Source organism: Pavona decussata, unplaced genomic scaffold (assembly GCF_977016875.1).
Source record: "Pavona decussata unplaced genomic scaffold, jaPavDecu1.1 SCAFFOLD_79, whole genome shotgun sequence".
Taxonomy (NCBI): domain Eukaryota; kingdom Metazoa; phylum Cnidaria; class Anthozoa; order Scleractinia; family Agariciidae; genus Pavona; species Pavona decussata.
This window is the reverse complement of record NW_028145497.1, coordinates 139,006-157,821: the sequence shown is the minus strand read 5'-3', so window position 1 is coordinate 157,821 and position 18,816 is coordinate 139,006. Positions and strand designations below refer to the sequence as shown.

Genomic DNA, 18,816 nt, shown 5'->3' with positions numbered 1-18,816 from the left:
CTAAAACAGACAAAAATATCAAAGAAAAGGAAACTCAACTTGAAGTCAATACTGGCGGTATTGTAAGCCCTATACCGCAGTGCTTCACATTTCTAATTAGTTTATACCACACAAGTGAATAGTACTTTTCGCGCGCGCGCTGATTGGCTAGCTCGGAGGTGATTAGCCAAGTACTATTTACAATGCTACTAATGAAATGCGATTATAAGATAAGTTATTTTAATGCTTAATTAGCACCAGGCCTGCATATGCACGCTGATTACGTAACGAGGATGGCATAAATAGGATGGAAAACACTCGTTTCTTGCTCAGTTTCCTTCCAGCGGACAACCAGATTAAAGGACTTTTCTTACTGTTCTCGTCCAAACCGCACGACTTCTCTGTTTGTATAATATGGCTGATAGACCAGCGCAAATACCTCAAGCCCCGTCTCGTCGTGAAGGTCTTTGTCTGCGAGCGGCTCAGGCTCCGCAAGTTCAGCAAGCACAGCAAGTTCTGCAGGTTGCACAACAATTGCAGGTTCCGCAAGTACAGCCGGCCCTGGCAGCGACACAAGCGCCACAACCGCCACAAGCGCCACAGGCACCAGTAGCCCTTCAAGCAGGAAACGCCCCGGAAGCCATTCAAGCTCCGCAGGCTCCGCAAGGACCGCAAAATGCAGCGCGAGGTGAAGACCTTAAGGTGAATGTTTGATTTTTGCTTATAGGTTTATTAGGATCCCAGCTATCTTGTGTTTCGGTATGTTTTGTGATTTAGGTGGGTTTTCCTTATTTTGCACGGACTCGGTTGTGTTTTAGTTTATGCAACATAGATGGGGTTTTTTCGCCAGCTTTATTATGTACACTTAGCTATGAATCTACCATTGTGACTGGGTTTTGCCGTTGTTTATGAGCAGGCCGACAAATGTAGGCGGGGCTTCGCCATAGTGTTCATGAGTTAGGTGTTACAAATGTGGGCGGGGTTTCGCCGGGTCGCTATGTATTGGGCTTTGAGAGTGTGGGCAAGGTTTTGCCAGTGCTAGTGAGTGAAGCTGATAAATGTGGGCGAGGTTTTGTCGGGGCGAGGTTTCGCCAGGGCGAGATTTCGCCATCTTGTTTATGAAATTAGCTTACGCGGTTTCGCCAGCTTGTCGATTAGATGAGCTTGACGAATATGGGTAAGGTCTTGCCAGTCTTAATGACTGAAGCTGTCAAATGTGGGCGAGGTTTCGCCGGATTGTTTATCAGAGAAGTTTGACAAATATTGGGAAAGGTTTTGCCAGTGCTAATGAGTGAAGCTGTCAAATGTGGGCGAGGTTTCGCCGGTTTGTTTATAAAAACAGTTTGACAAAGGCTATCTCTAAAACAGGGAACGGGGAATGGAGGAATGAGGAATGGGGAACGGGGAACGGGGAATCTCTAAAATAGGGAATCTCTAAAAGGGGGAATCTCTAAAAGGGGGAATCTCTAAAATAGGGAATCTCTAAAATAGGGAATCTCTAAAAGGGGGAATCTCTAAAATAGGGAATCTCTAAAAGGGGGAATCTCTAAAATAGGGAATCTCTAAAATAGGGAATCTCTAAAATAGGGAATCTCTAAAAGGGGGAATCTCTAAAATAGGGAATCTCAAATAGGGGGAATCTCTTAAATCTCTAAAGCTTTTTTACAACCACTGTTTAATCAGCAGGCGTTTTTGTTGTCTGATACTGGGTAATAAAAACCGCGCCAAATGAGCCTTGACCAATTACTTCCTGGCTGGTAAACTATCTCGTCCCAGCTAAATTTTGGGAGCCCATCAAACACCTCCAGCTTTTTTTCTTTTGCTGGCAAACGCCAATGGCAACTTGAAATTGTTATCCATGTTGAAGCCACCGACTTGAAAAAAGGTCGACCGAAGGTCGGCATGACATGCCTTATCTTAACACGTTCTTGCAGCCATTCCCCGCCATTTGGTACTACTTTAAGAGAATTTGTCTTTTTGGTATAAAAAAGCAGACGCTATTAAACCTTATATTCTCATTACTAGTCGTGTTAATTACGCCATGAAACGTAACCAGCCAGACACAATGAAAACATATTTAGCATTTGCAATTTGGGTGGCTTCCGGCCTACGTCAGACATGTCTTTATCCCAGGGAGATAAGCATGTCTGGTACCTGAGTGATAACATCATAGATAAGGTGAATTTTTTCCTTGACCAGTGAAACCTTTTTTTTTTCTTGAAAAACATTGAAGGCGTTTGTTGCAATTTTCGAAAGGCATAAAAGGAAATTGGTTAGTTTTAGACATAAGAAAGGGGCGGCTTTTTTATTAGACATCGTCGGTAAGGCCATTAGGGCTGATGGATCAATCGCAACACAAACACCGCGAATTTCACAATTGGCATTTTTGAACTGATCACTAGATAAGCTTTATGCAGGCGTAAAGACGTCTGTCTAGTCCAGTTAATGATGGTCGACGCGTGTTACAGATGCCAGGCCCGGTTCCAGTTCCAGTCATTTTGAGTCTACGGCTTATTCAGAGATTCAATTGCGCTTTCATCTTTACCGTTTTGCAGTAAGATGCCGTAGAAAATTCGATTTCTCTTACTGTATGTGGCCCTTTGGTATCGATTGGCATAAATTTTTTAGACCGAAGATATTGCGGCAAGCGACGACAACAATTTATTTTTATCTTAAATATCTAGTAATTATGACAACAACTGTCAATAATATTATTGGTTGTTGGTAAATGCTGTAAATGTCTCTTAGGAAAAACTCTACTTCTAAAACGTTCATAGATATGTCCAGTTTGTTGATAGATTCTCCCGTTTAGAGATTCCCCTTTTTTGAAATTCCCCCTATTAGAGATTCCCTATTTTAGAGATTCCCCCTTTTAGAGATTCCCCCTTTTAGAGTTTCTCCCTTTTAGAGATTCCCTATTTTAGAGATTCCCCCTTTTAGAGATTCCCCCTTTTAGAGATTCCCCCTTTTAGAGATTCCCTATTTTAGAGATTCCCCCTTTTAGAGATTCCCTATTTTAGAGATTCCCCCTTTAAGAGATTCCCTATTTTAGAGATTCCCCATTTTAGAGATTCCCTATTTTAGATATTCCCCCTTTTAGAGATTCCCCCTTTTAGAGATTCCCTATTTTAGAGATTCCCCCTTTTAGAGATTCCCTATTTTAGAGATTCCCCCTTTTAGAGATTCCCCGTTCCTCATTCCCCATTCCTCCATTCCCCGTTCCCTGTTTTAGAGATAGCCGTTTGACAAATTTTGGGCAAGGTTTTCAAGTTGCCAGTGTTAATGAGTGAAGCTGTCAAATGTGGGCGAGGTTTCGCCGGATTGTTTATAAGACAAATTTAACAAAAATTAGGCAAGGTTTTGTCAGTGTTAATGAGGGAAGCTGTTCAATGTGGGCGATGTTTCGCCGGATTAATGTTTATGAGTAGAGTTTCACAAATATGTGTAAGCCTGTTTTGCCAGTGTTTATGGGTGAAGTTGTCAGATTCGTTAGGGCAAGATCTCGTTTCTTGCTTATGAAATTAGTTTCTCGGATGTGAGCGAGATTTCGCCAGTTTGTCTTAGGAATAATTTGTCCGAGAATCTTTTACCATATGGAGATCGTGAAGTAGGGTAAGATTTTGCCGACTTTGTTTATGAAATTTCTCATTAGTTGAATTGAGGAGGTTAAACGAATGCAGACAACTTTTACCAGCATTTTGTTGTTTATTTTGCTTTGTGTGTTGGAGTGTTTTATTTAATGATTCGAGGCAGTTAATTGACAAGTGTTGGAGAAACTTTGCTAGTTTGTTCTGAACAATAGCTGATTTTGATAATGTGGGTGAATTGGGTTAATGAGGGCGACACCTCCCAGTTTGATTCTGGGAAATCGTACCTTTTTAGTGAATTTTTATTCTTTAGGGAGCTGCGTCAGCTGTTATGTTATTTTCTTGTGCCTGTGGCATTGAATTGACTGATTAATGCACTCCCGCAAGGTCTCTTTTGATCGTTTCGTGCATTTGTACTATCTTCAGGATTACTAATTTATGTTAAAGGCCCAGTTTCACCCATTCGGCTTTGCGGCCGTTTGTTATTGTTTAAAAGCGCTTCTATTGTTTAGTCTTGCGATCTGATTGGTTTACAAGAATATTCCCGCTGGGATGAAAGTCCTGGCGCATTCAAAATAAATCAGACCACGCAAATCGGACTGGTTGATTTCGTTTCAGTCGCTCCGATTTATTTTAATTTCTATACCTATAAGAAATATGTACTCTCCAAAGCGCTCGAGTTCTTTGTACTCCTTTGTGTAAAATTCTCGGCGAACGAAATTCGAGGTGTGGTTCGTTTTTCTGCATTCATTCCTTTGAGCGACGCGGCGAGACAGTCGAACAGTTAAAGCCGGCAGCCCTCAACATTGAATAATTTTGTGCGAAGATTTTCATTCTATTGTTGTACTAGTATACCGGAACGGCAGTGAATGCTGCCTTGGGGAGGCAGGTGACTGCTGTTATGATGAGAATAAGAAGGGGAGGTTGAAAGAGTTGAAAATGACCCATGGTGCTCATTTAAAACGGGAAAACACAGTGATGACAAGAAACGTGTAAAACAACGGAAATGTGTATTTAATGACATGTTGAAAGTACAAAGGAAACAGAACTTACAATTGTATTTGTTTGAAACTGTTACAGTCGAACCAGGTCAAGCGTACCCCCCTAGATTCTATTAATGAATCTATTATTTGAAAATTGAACCCGTTAGTCGTTTCAAGTATTCAATTTCTGATTGGATTATACGAACCAGGGTACAAATAATGCATGGAACCAGAAAACCAGAAAACCCGCGGGAAAAACCCCTCTCAATATATTCAGAGCGGCAATTCTTGATTTATATAACAGTGGATTTTCCAAAAAACAGATTTCTCGTGATTTACAGCAGTCAACGCGTACTGTCAGAAAGAAAATTCGCCAATTTAAACCGGGCACGGTGGGTCCTGTCGCGTAAACTGTTTAAACTAACTAATGATCACTAAATGAACATTTTACGTTTGTACACTTGCGTTTTTTCCGTTAGTTATTCAAAAACAAAAATGAAAAAGGACTGGAAGCGTTTTATTATAACAAGCGGTTCTCTTTTTGAGGTATATGCAAATTAATTTAGCGAAAAGTATGCGAACTCACAGTAAAAGATGTTCATTTCAGTTGACCTTCGACAATGGCAGCACATGTGTTGCGCTATTCGTCGACGTATAATGGACAGTCTGGTGAAATAATAATATATACCAAACTTTTTCATGCTACAAGGTAGGTAATGCTATACATGAAAGATAAATTGGAATTTTTCAGCCCGACTCATTTGCAAGCGCTTTACTTTGTGCTCTTGCCATGACCAAATTTGCATAACGAATTATATAAATGTGTCAACAACATGCAGGAACAGTTTGAACGAACGAGCTGTTTCAAATGTACTGTAGTTTGAATTTTACAGGCTATTGCTTTTACTGTTAGCGCGGATCTATGTTCTGCGAATTTTAATTTGATCATTGATCCGCGTTAACAATGAATAAATGAATGCATTCTTTGAAACGACTAATGGGTTCAATTTTCAAATAATCGATCCATTAATAGAGTCTAGGGGGGTACGCTTGACCTGGTTCGACTGTAAATATACAATAAATTGTAGTGTGATTTTACTTAACGGTGGAACAGACTTCTGAGTTATACTTACTGTTACTAAGTAGTGAGCGTTTCTAAAACGCCCTCTATTAGAGTGATTACATAAAACCTGTGAAACAGCTACATACAAGGCTAAAAAATATCGGACATTTGAAATGTTGTTTCCTGTTGCACTTGTTTATTTGGTAAGATAATGAATCTAACTTTTGTTTTACGGGGCGTATAAACATACACCAAGAGATCAAGTTTGGAACGAGGCGTATAAACATACACCAAGTGATCAAGTTTAGAACGAAGTGTGAAAATTCACACCAAACGAAGCAATGGAAAACTAAAGTTTACTGACCCTGCAGTGAATACAATGATTCGCGTAAATAAAAATCTGATCGAAAATAAAATGTTGTTTACATGTCAAGCATGTCATTGAAAACGACTAACATCCAGTAAAACATTTGAAATGCGTATGTTATTCACATATTCATGACTTAAGATGAGCTAAAATGCAGTTTTGCCCTGCTGAAAAAAATATAATCAGAAGATTGCACGATTGGAATTAAATACGCTGTCTCAGCGATTTCGGCGCGGATGGCTTCGAGGGTTCTGAAACATGGCTAAACATGAATGATTCTTCTACAAATACAGTCCTTGTATGCATTATTTACTTTTCGCATGAGGTAGTGTTCAAATTATAGTGTGAGTACGTAGCTTGAGTGCCTACGTTTTGTATTTAAAAATGAACAAAGTTGGAAATAATCAACGCAGATAAGCTTACGTAATCAACAACACAACTTTCAAGAATTTGCCTTCACTTTTACCTCGAGGGTTCTCGAGGATATACCTGACGCTGAAATTGCAAATATATTGCGTTCTGAAATTAAAAGAGATTCAGTTTAGAAAATATAAGCGAAGTAGAAACATTCCGCAAAATCAGGGACATTGAAAACGACGAAAAATACTCACCTTGATTTCTCTCCCCTCCCTTGCTCTGTTCGAAACTGGAAAAAGCAAAGCAGCGCGTTGCATTGTGGTGCCCACAAAATTAACCACAATTCCTTTTTCCTTTGATCTTTGCGCGACCACAATCCTTTGCATTTTGCAAGAAAGCTCTCGCAAGGCCCCATAAGTATATTTCTGTGCCGATTAGAGTTGCTGCCTTGCTCGGTCGCTTCAGGCTCCCTCGCTGCGGCAGCAATAAGTTAGACAGTAATCTTAAAGTGTCCTTTCGATTATTATAAAAGCTGACATGAAATTAAATTAACAGTGCTGGACTCGTTAGCTCAGTTAATATCGCTTTCAAAATTATAGCAGGCTGCGCCGATCCGGTCTATCTTACTATCATAAAATTATTTCTACCTTTGATGATAAAGCAACGATGCTACGAATGAATCTGCAGCTAACCAACCAAATGAGTATTTTAATTTATTTGCCTGTGCCAATAAGAAAAAACGAAGGAACGCCACCTAGAAAACCATACAGTTTATTAAGTCTCTTCGCAACGCTGTTTACATGAATCGGGAGAATAAAATCGAATGGAGCTAAAAAACTTACGTGTTAAGGTCAGGCATCCGTAGAAATCAGGAACATCGCTACAACAGATGCATGCATGGAGACAACAAATCCTCCCGCTTCTTTGTTTCAGAATAAAAGCGAGACGAATACATTCCTTCGGAATAACAATTGTACAACCACATTGTCAACGGCGAGATGTTACTTAGAAGCGACCGACGATTTTCCAATTTTCCTTTCCACACGAAGACTGTTCTTGAAAATATCCTTATAAATGAAGCGAGAGGATATTATACAAAGCTTAGTGACACGAAAAATAGTGATATTCCTGGAAATGAGCTCGATGAATGTGGATTACTTTCGCTATTTAGCGCTCGCTAGTAATTTTCTGAATTTTCGACTGTGCGAAATTCAGCTCGGCGCGCAATGTCTCTTGGGTGAACATGGGCCTTTAAAGTGCCCATATCGGAAAATTTTTTTATTTTCTTATCTGAATCTAAACATCACCCTAAGAAGTTCAGTGAAAAAATTTTTCGATTTGCATAAAACGTGAATTTTTTACGAATTTTATAAGACGTTCAAATTTGCCGCCATTTTGGCCCAGGATCCGCATTAGTCTCCTCTCGGTTTAGCAAGAGCTGTGACGTACATTCAGGAACACGTGACTTCAGCCTTTCTCTGGATCTCACTGAAAACAAGTCGCGGTATTTCTGCACGTTTCTCGAAAATGCCGGAAAGATGTGTTGCAGCGAGATGTGGAAACATCAAAGACGAAGCAAATGGAATAAGCATGCACAGGATTCCTTTCTTTGGCACTACATGCCCGCAAAGACTGAGGAGGCGAAAGAAATGGATCGATTTTATGCTGGAGCGGAGGAAGATGTGGACGCGCGCCTGGAAAGACCTCGTCCTTGTGCTCGATGCACTTCAATGACGAGGATTTCACAAGGCTGATGAAGTCAGGTTTAAACTTAAAACGTGAACTGAAGTAGGATGACATCGCGTTTGTGTTTATCCTTTAAAACAGCTAAGCGAAAGGAAGACGAAGACCGAGAGACACCTTCGAAGAGGAGCAGAGAAAAGCGAATGGTAAGCTTTCGATGCTGAATATTCACACCCGCTTGTGACATTCTAAGCGTTGTAACCTTCTGAGGTTTATAGTTTGACCTCACTGTTAACTCAGTCGCAAGTTTTATAAAATATAGCGTAATTGTTTTGGTATAATTATATTCTCATAGATCGTGAGATCCGCGAAGTTTCGTTGAGACCAAGCTCTCAAAAAATACTAGCACAAATGCTACCACTGATGTAAATAGATCGATGCGAGAACGGTCGCACTCGGCGGACACAGAAAACATTGTAAACCACGACGTAGATAAGGTAGATAAACTGCAGCAAGAATTCAACGAGCTCAAACAAATATTGTACACACATGTGTTGCAGAATTCTGCAAACAATAAAAATGTTGAAAAGTATAACAGCTTTATCTCTGAAAACCTAACCACCACAACGGGGGTTCAAAATAAAAAAGGGCACAAAACAAATAACAAGCGCAAAGAGCGCAGAAAAAAATTGGCAAAAAAATGGATTGAGATACAAAGAGAAAAACACGAGAAATTCATGAAGAATTTTTCAAACAAACGACTTAGCGACAGCCTGTTAGCGTTATTTCTAAAGGGCTCAAATTTGTCCCGACACCGGTGACAGACACGAATTACATTAGACGCCAACTCTTGTTAGACTTCGAACATTTCGCAAGACGTATGCGCCTAAAAGATACAATGGATTTTGTAAACTGTGGGACAGTGACAAAAAGGAAATTAACCTGTTCATTGGACAAGCTAACAACTTCCATCCTACAATTAAATTTACGGCCGAAATTTCAGAGAACGAGACAAGCTATTATTATCACAGTTCAACACGTGTCCTTCCTGTAGTTCCGCGAGAACAATGTCGCTAGTCAGCGCTTCCCAATTGCCTTCGAGTTCCTTGCAGCAGTAGCACTCGCTGATATTTGCTAGCAGATCACGGCTACAGTTACCACAAGTACATCTACATGGAAAATAATTCGTTCGAATGTTTGTGAGTACTTGGCCATAGTTTGACAGATGATAATGAAGAGCGCGTATGCAAAATGCAAGGTGAGAACTTTACCATCCACTAACACGCACTCTATTCTCCAAGCGTTTCGTTAAATCTTCCTCGAGTCGTCGCTTCTCCTCTTGTTCCTTGCGATATCTTTTTAGCCATTCTTCGTCTGCTATCGGCTCGTCCGCGTACGGTTCGAGTGTATCATCATCTTCACACGTATTACTTGTCTCGTGGACGCCATCTATCGCCTCGACTTCGACGCTTTCAAATTCGTCCTAGCTGCTTTCTTCAGCGGTTTGCTCACTTTCCGTGTCAGATAAGTTTTCTGCCATGGAATATACTTATTTGGAGCTAAGTTTTTCCTTCCTACCGGTGAATCTGACGATTTTCTTTCTGCCGCGAATGTACTTTACTGAAGGTCAAGTGAGTGCATAGACTCGAGAGTTCCTGAATGTACGTCACAGACCATGTCACGTGGCCCTATTGTGAGCCTGTCGGCATTCTCATCAGCGGGGCGGGTGGACCGCAATAAAATAGGATTTTAAAGATTTGTAAAATTCATAAAAAATTTGCGTTTCATGCAAATCGAAAAATTTTTTCGCGGACGTTCTTCGCGTAATGTAAAGATTCAGATGAGAAAATAAAAAAAATTCCGTTATGGGCACTTTAAGCAAATTTGTGATAATAAGACGGGAGCGCGAAGATTCTGGGATGGCGTTATGTTGCCATCCTGCGACTATTGTTCGATACGATGGATTGGATAGTTATACTCTGTAGTTGTGATTTTTTTTTTTTGGCTTTATTGTTAAGCCCGGGTATAACTGAAGGCCTGTCCTGATAGTTTTTGAACAAGTGAAGGTGTTTTGTCCCTGGGGCTAACACTTTGCGTAGTGTGAGTGTTCTATGATGCATAATTTAACTCATCGTTTATGGAGTTTACATTCCGACACATTTTGTTTGTTGTTCAAAATTTTTTACAGACATTGCACGGCAAGTATAACGTGTTGAAGGAGGCGATGGACATGCTGACCAAGTCCTCTGTAGACAATCTGTTGAAGCGAATTTGAGTTTGGCCTCCCGCCCTCTTGTAGAGTTCAATACATGTAAGTATGACGCCTTAGAATTGGTTGATGCCTTAAAGAACGCAGCCCACGATTCCAAGCATGAAAAGGAGGCATATTATCGCCTAGTCTTTGAGACGCTGCGAGGGAAGCTTGATCAGCCCAGTAATCAGTTTTGCAACTTCATCTTCCCACTGCTTGGGGACAAAGACCACGAGAAGGTCTTGGATGTTGTAGCCAAAGTCGAGAAGAGTAATCTGCGGCAGCTCCAAAAATCGTCTGGTGCGGGTGGTGTATCAAAGAATAGGAGCTACTTGTCCTTTAGACCGCCTCGGCAATGTTTTTATTGTAACAAGCCGGGTCATATTAAGGCACAGTGCCTTTAGAGGAAGAGAGATTTTGGTGAATCAAATGTGCAGAATTATAAGGCACCCCTAATCAGTTCCAATAAGTAATGTTCTGAATGTAGCTCGCACCTCAGTTACGTTTTTCACAGCATTTTGAGTTGTAATTGCGGCTGTAGAGTTCAATAAATGTTATCCCAGAAATCTCTATTGTCTTTTATGTGTTACAGACCATTTTGTGTGGCATATCCTTTATTTCGTAAAGTCGTGGAGTTTGGCAGTTTTGAAAAAGGGTATCTCAATCGACCCCCCGAGTTATGCTAGGTCAGAGCTGTCATCTCTCTGCTGACTTTGGGTTTCGTCGCCACAAGTTGCTCATTTTCTTTTCCCTTTTATTTTCCCTTTCAGGGATGCCTTAAACCCTTTGCATTTGATTCTAAAGTGGTCCAAGCTGGAACGAATAGACGGTGTCTCCGATGGGTAGATTGGCGAGGAAACCCCGTTCCTGTCAGCAGCAAGGTGACAGCAAATTCTCAATTCAGATCAACGGTTATAAAAGTGTCACGTGGGGAAGCTCTTGGAGATGTTGGAGATTTCTCTTTCGAGACCCCGAACATTTTAGGGCGGGCGAGTTACACGAGCATGTTGATGGCTGGAAAGAAATTGTCACGGGAATCCTACGTTTCATCAATCTGAAGTCTTGTCATGGATTGAGAGCAAAGTGTCTGTCTTTCCCTTTTTTCAGCATTTCTTAGGGGTTTTTAAGGGAGAATCGTATGACTCGTATGACCCCCTCCCCCCCCCCCCCCCATCTCGTTCTCCCTTTGACCGTGGAACCACCTAAGCCACGGTTGTGTAATGATGCACGTTTTTTGAATCTTTGGATGCAAGAAAAGCCGTTTAAGTTGGATCATGTTGGTGACCTGCCACGTTATGTTTCACGGAATTCATATCAGAGTGTTCTTGATGACAAGTCTGGATACGATCATATTCTTTTGACGGATGACAGTCGAACATTTTTCGGCATTCAGTGGGGTGGACGGTATTTCACCTATAATACTTTACCATTTGGTTGGAAGATTTCACCGTACGTTTATCATAATACTGGTCTTGTGGCAACAAATTTCTTTCGATCTTTGACTGTCCCTTTTCTTTTGTATATTGATGATCGCCACAACGGACAACTACAAATTCCCCTTGAAAAGGGGGTATACGCTGATATTCCCACCCCTGGTGAGCGTAGATTTGCAGCTGCAAAATCGGCCCTTTTTTCTTGTGGTCTATTTTTTTATTCAACTTGGATATTTTTTAGGGCTGGCAAAATCTGTTTTGAGTCCCAGAACGGTTGTTCCTTACTTAGAGTTTTTATCGGACTCAGCTCGACAGGTGTTCCACCTCATTCCCGAGAAGAAAAGCAAACTTTGGAAATTAATCGGGGAGGTCCTAGACGCTAAAATAATAACGATTAAAACACTCCAGCGTTTGGTTGGTAAGTGTGTTTCCTTCTCCTTAGTCGTTCCTGGAGCACGACTGCTTACCAAAGAAATGAATGCGGCTATTTCGAAGGGCCATCTTTCTTCCAAGCTAACACGGGTGTGTAGGGCCCTTAGAGTGGAAATTTCCCATGGGTTGTTTCTGGAGACATGGGACGATCCCCTTCCTTGGAGGGGTGAGCGTCATGTTCGAGTATCAGTCGCTACGGATGCTTCTAACTTTGAGTGGGGAGGATCGCTGATTTCACCAGTGTCTGCAGATATTTCTGATTATTGGACCGATGAAGAGCAATCTTGGGACATTGCCACAAAGGAAGCTACTGCCCTCAAGACGGTGCTGCTGGCTTTTCGAAATAAGTTGAGGAATTCCCGGGTGGATGCTTTGGTTGATAATCAGGCTGTGGTCCAGGCCTGGAACAATCAAAGTGGAAAGAGTGGACCTCTCAATGAAGCGTTAAAGGGGTTGTTCTTTTCTACGGTGGAGGTGAATGTGTCTTTACATTTGTCATATATTTCCACCAATGAAATCACCCAGCGGACACTCACTCTCGCCGCCTGTCTACCATGGATAGCAAACTGTGTCCTGCCTTATGGAAGGTTGTTGAGCAAGAGTTTGTAAGCCTTACTGGTCACACCTGCGATTTGATGGCGTTGGATTCAAACGCAATGAAAGATAAATTTGGGGAACCCCTTCTACATGTTACGCCCTGTCAGACTCCTGCGTCGTCAGGGGTAAATCTCTTTGCTCAGGATCTTTCCCGATATGAGCTGTTTTTGGAACGACCTTATGTTTTTCCTCCGTCAATCTTAGTGGGTCCGGTCTTATGTTTTTTGAAGAGTTTCCGGATGTCATGTTCGGTACTTGTTTTGGATGTGTATCCGAGGAAATATTGGTGGCCGCTGATCCAGTGTTAGTCCACAAGGTCTCTTAAGCTTGCTCGTAAAGGCGATTCACAAGCCCTTCTCATCCCGTCTAAGGAAGGATGGATAAATCACTCTGATATTCCGGGAGACTTATGGATCTTCTTGGTTGAGTTCTAAATTATTTAACTGGTGTTTAACTTTGAGCCGAAATGGCGAGTTAGTCTGGACAGAGATGCTTTGAAGGATGATTGATCGTCTCGATATTTTTTGTCCACAAAATGATGTGATGTTACATAGCTTATGAGGTTCTAATATAAGTGATTTAGGACGATTTGGTCATACCCTGTTGTCATCGTCTTTTCTTTTTGAGAGATGTAGTTAGTATGATGCTCGCAATTTTAAATAAAATTTTGTGATATCTTGTTGTTTCCCGTCCTAGGAGCTCCCGCTGGTGGCGAAATTTTTTGTACCTTCTGTTCGGTGTCCATCGTGTGGCTATCTCAATGATTGTGATTTTCGATTCTACCAACGCTGTGGTTACTCTCGGAAGACAGTACGTGTTAGGCAGTCAGGCTCAGCTGATATTAATTTAGACAAAATTGATACTCGTTTGAACCAACTGTGGAATTTTGATCAAGCTACTAGCTATTCAAAACAAAAAGACTCCCTTCAAAAGGAATTGGAGAATTTTCTCTTGGGTCTGCCGGGTAAACCATCTCTGGCTATCGTTTCACCTCGCGATCTGTGTCGTTTCCTTGTGTTTAAGGATCGAGATTTGAGAAGCCATATCAAACACTCGAAAGTGTGTTTCATCAGATATCCAAACAAATGAGTTTGAGAAGGTCATATATTAACCACCAATTAATTTTTTCGCGGGCTCTCCTTAGACGACGCAGATCACGTGGTACAAAACCATACGGCGAATATTTAGTAAATAAACGCCTCCAGACGGCTGGTACGTTGGAGAATAATGCCCAAGGCTGAAAGATTGTCCAGAAAAAGAACAGTTGCCTTCGAAGCCTCGCTTCTCGGCCAAATGCTCAATTTTCGGACAATCTTCCAGCCTTGGCAACATCCTCCCATATCACCAAATTTCTTCTGAATCTGTTTTATAAGAGATACTTCCAAAACATCGGTGTAATATATGCCCCTTGCAACTATATATAATTAACAATAAACCTTGTCCCGCTAGCGCTAAGGACACAAATGGCGGATCGGAGAATTAACTCTGCAGTGTATGTTCAAGTACTAAGTAGGTTCATTTTGACCTCCGCCGAGGACAAAGATTTCTTTCTTTGCCTTGCGCGCTCTCTCGTTTCCTTTCTAAGGCTAACGCTCAGTGGGAAATTCATGGGTTCACTTAGTATTTTAACCTACACTGCAGAGTTCATTCTCTGATCCATTATTTGCATTCATAACCAACTCACCTTGATATTTTTAGCAATTTCGATTCCTGGAGTCACTTCCTCGTATCGCACAAAGTATGTCGAGAAAAGCTTGGCAAATTGATAAACCGCTCCTTTTTGCGGGTACTCTACTGGAAGCTGCCTGCAAGGTAAGACCACAGACAGTGCTAACTAAAATCAGTCTAATCGTTTAAGATTTCAGAAGTTAATAAAATTTCAAATGCACATTACGGAAGAAGAGGGTATGAGGGTAATGGGAGATTACAAATACCAGAAATAAAAGAGAAGAGATAAAGGTCACAGTCGAAAACAATACCAAGTAAAGCGAGTATAAAAACAAAACGAACAAAAACAAACGTGTTTTAGACTTGCCACGGACAAGCAGCGTTGAATGAAAACTCTTCCTGCAATGATAACGATTGTTGTTGTTGTTGTTGTTGTTGTTGTTGTTGTTGTTGTTTTTTAAAGGTTCACCCATATAACAAAGAATCCTTCACACGAATAAAGACCACAAAAAACTCACTTTTTTATGATGCTCTCAAACTGACATACCCCAAGGCCAGTAAGCTTTATCTGAAAGTTAAAATAATGGACAAATAAACAAAGAAACACATTTGAACACCTTAAAAATAACAGAAGATGGCTTCATTTCGCACTAGGAACTCATATGAAAAAGCCCCAGAGTCGAGATCCCTTTGGCCAAAGCCAAGAATCGATTCTTGTCGCTGCCTAAAAGATCACATAAAAATTGGTAAGTTTATCATGTTTGGTTATGTTTCAGGCTGTGACCTGTCAAAGGTCGCACAAATTCCCATACAAATGTCTCTAATTCTGCCGAATGGCGTGCCACAACTCCATACAAAGTCTCTAATTTTTTTTCGATTTTTGAAAGCCTTGAGATGAAGCAGGACTTTCACCTGGTCTTTGGCAACAACCAGACAGTTAAACGGCTTGACAACCTGATGCATGACGTTCTTCGCCTCAAGATGTTCCAGAGCAGTTGCGGCCTGGATAGTAAATTTACACAGACGCCCTATGGAGTGCTGACCCGAGGATTCATGGAGGTTCCCATATTCTGCAAATTCCACTACCTGGCCACAAAAATAAAAAGCAAAGTAAAACATAAAGACAAGTACCGAGTATTTTCACCGTTCGAATAAGGAAAAGATATTTATGATGCAAGCCCAACTTATCTATATATATCTTATCTATATATATATCTTATCTATATATATAGGAAATATCGTACAGGAAGATAAAGGCAATAGATATCAATGCTTTCAAAGAAGATCTAAAGCAATCTGCCCTATGCTGCGAAGAACCACGGGAACTAGACGATCTTGTCTCTCGCTATAACTCCGTTTGCTCCGATCTGTTGGACAAGCATGCTCCTATTATCAAGAAAACTATCACGGTGAGACCACGCGTTCCTTGGTTCAGTGACACCATCAAGGCAGCAAAAAGGGAACGTCGAAAATGTGAGCGCATCTGGAGGAGAACTGGTCTTGAGTCAGATAGAATTGCATTCACTCAGGCAAGAAATCATGCAAATCATATAATTGAGCAGGCCAAGAGGGATTACTATACGGACTTCATTAACGAGAATAGTACTGACCAACGGCGTCTCTTTAATGCAGTCAATCGCCTTCTGGGAGGACGCTCTGACGAACTCTATCCTCCTCATTCCAGCTCTGCCAGTTTAGCTAATGACTTTGGTCAGTTTTTTGTCCGGAAAATCACGAGTATTCGTGCCGAACTAGATGCAAGTGAGACAACCGCGGACTTACATGCAGAGCCAGTCAGGTCTACCACTTTCACTGGAACTCCCTTATCTAAGTTCGAGGCCCTCCCGTTACAATCAGTAAGGAAGCTCATCACGAATTCACCTGCAAAGTCGTGTGAAATTGACCCTATTCCAACTAGCATTGTTAAGGAGTGTCTTGATGAACTGTCACCCACTATATCATCTATGATAAATCTCTCGCTTGAAATAGGCCACTTCCCGGACATGTGGAAAGGGGCGCTAGTGAAACCCAAGCTAAAGAAATCTGATCTGGAACCTGAAAAGAAGAACTATCGGCCTGTTAGCAACCTCCAGTTCTTGTCTAAGCTCACAGAAAAGGCAGTTATCCAACAGACTGTTTCCCATATTATGTCATGCGGGCTCTTTCCTGAGATGCAATCAGCCTATCGGCAGTTCCACAGTACCGAGACCGCGTTACTCCGTGTTCGTAATGACATCCTACTTAACATGAATAGTCAACATGTAACGCTATTGGTTTTCCTGGACTTGAGCGCTGCGTTCGATACGATTGACCATACGGTATTGCTTAAGCGTCTTGAGGATAAGTTTGGGTTCAGTGGAACTGCATTGGAGTGGTTTCGCTCCTATCTGTCAGACAGATTCCAACAAGTGGTAATTGACGGTGTAAGATCTGACAAGTTTGACATCGACTTTGGTGTACCGCAGGGTTCCTGCCTAGGCCCATTATTGTTTTCTATCTACATGAGTCAATTGTCTGAAATCGTCAGTAAACATCTGCCTACAGTGCACTGCTATGCTGACGATACGCAGCTATACCTTTCTTTTCGACCGAGTGATAGTACGACTCAAGATGCGGCTGTTACTGCAATGGAAGCCTGCATACGGGATATCTGGAAGTGGATGATCAAAGACAAGCTCAAGATCAATGATGACAAGACTCAATTTATTCTTATTGGCACCAGAGCACAGCTACAGAAAGTGACGATTGACAGTCTAGTTGTCGGAGACTCTGTGGTTCCTTCTAGCTGTGAAGCGATAAAGAATCTTGGTGCATGGTTTGACAGCCATTTTACCATGAATACCCACATATTGAAGATCTGCAAAGCTGGTTTCTACTATCTCCACAATATTAGCCGGATTAGGAAGTTTTTAAGCCGAGAAACCACGGAGACCTTAATACACGCATTCGTCACTAGTCGCTTGGATTATTGCAATTCTCTGTTGTATGGGCTACCAAACAGCCTTGTTTATAAACTACAACGCCTACAGAATTCAGCGGCAAGACTAATTTTTAGAGCTCCTAGATACTGTCATATCACCCCATTATTAACTGAACTTCATTGGCTAAATATTAAACATAGAATTTATTTCAAAATAATTTTAATCACATATAAAGCTCTCCATGGCACCGCCCCAAAATATATACGGGACTTAATCACATTGAAGCCGAACTCCAGTTATGGTTTGAGATCCAATGATAACTATACGCTCAAACCACTGGCAGTTAAAACGCTGCCCACCCTCGGGGACCGAGCCTTCGCTACTGCGGCTCCTCGATTGTGGAATGGACTACCTCTAGCACTCAGGAAGGAACACAGTCTTAACATTTTTAAACGGAAACTTAAGACTCTCCTTTTTAAAAGAGCATATCTCGATTAGTCCTTTAGAATAACTTTTATACGATTTTTAATTTTTAACAGAATTAGTTAGCATGATGTTTATGATCTAATTTTTATGCTTTTACAGTTTACTTTTTAACACTATATATATTGTTTAATTAACACCATTTGTAAAGCGCATTTGAAAACTTCAGTTGAATTTGCGCTTAAGAAATGATTATTATTATTATTATTATTATTATCTAATTTCACACCGTTAAATATTACAAGTAATTTAGTTTTACTGTAGTTAAGGACTGCAATCCTTGAACGTTGAATTACTGCATTCACAAAACTCAGCTTGTCATCTTTGTCCATATTACAATCCATATTAATCATCCCCATTTGTTGCGTTCGACGTAGAAAGAATGACTCCTAATACAGATTGGAGTCGAGATTGCAAGGGACAACAATGAATGGATGGACGCGTATCTGGCGTCTCCCGCAGATTTTGCAGGGGCGGATAACATCATCGCCAACTTGGCAAAGGAAAAAGAGCCTGGGATCGAGATCATCCAACGCACTCACTAACCTTTGGTTGTTATTAGTTATATCTTTAATAATGTACTCCTGTCGAAACATTATATCACTATCCATTTCTCTATTGATTGGTCTATAAAAAAAGAATTCTTTATTATTGGTTACTTAATGAATGTGTCATGCCCCATTCACACCAAGGCTTAAACACGTTTAAAAGCTGTTTAGTTAAACACAGTCTAAAATTGTTTCCTTCATAAAAGCTGCTTTCGGATTTTTGTCGACTACAGATTTAGCACAAATGAAAGCATAACTTAAAGTTTACTTGAATCCTTTGTCAATGTTTCAGCTTCCTGTTAAAAATTTTAATTTTGTTAAACCTGGTTTAATTAAACATGCTTTGTTGGTATGGATGGAGCTTTAGACTACTGATTGTGTCTTGTTGGTTGAGTGGGCGACACGAGTACAAACTCTGTCTCCTCGCGGAACAGGTCAAGAAGTGACTTTCTTTGCTCCCACGA

The 18,816-nt window shown here is 41.0% G+C and overlaps 2 protein-coding genes and 2 pseudogenes across 7 annotated transcripts in view; 2 read left to right on the top strand and 2 right to left on the bottom strand.

Annotated features, from left to right (window-relative positions):
* The window catches only part of LOC146476115 (uncharacterized), a 93,015-nt gene that overhangs the window by 18,007 nt on the left and 56,192 nt on the right, over nucleotides 1–18,816 (bottom strand). The window lies entirely within an intron of this gene.
* Nucleotides 1–18,816, bottom strand: part of LOC146476117 (uncharacterized) — a 48,445-nt gene that overhangs the window by 18,007 nt on the left and 11,622 nt on the right. For all 4 annotated transcript variants that reach the window (XR_014865698.1, XM_085114936.1, XM_085114938.1 and 1 more), the window contains 3 exons: nucleotides 15,313–15,486; nucleotides 14,919–14,968; nucleotides 14,417–14,537 (listed from right to left, as the gene is read on the bottom strand). Coding sequence is in view for 3 of the 4 variants with exons in the window: in XM_085114936.1 (XP_084971062.1) it covers nucleotides 14,417–14,537; nucleotides 14,919–14,968; nucleotides 15,313–15,486 (345 nt within the window). In the remaining variant the exon portion in view is untranslated. The remainder of the gene's footprint in view (nucleotides 1–14,416; nucleotides 14,538–14,918; nucleotides 14,969–15,312; nucleotides 15,487–18,816) is intronic.
* On the top strand, nucleotides 17–10,980 carry LOC146476119 (uncharacterized; annotated as a pseudogene).
* Nucleotides 11,109–13,415, top strand: LOC146476118 (uncharacterized; annotated as a pseudogene). The gene is made up of 2 exons (XR_014865707.1): nucleotides 11,109–12,559; nucleotides 12,732–13,415. The product of XR_014865707.1 is annotated as an uncharacterized LOC146476118 (transcript).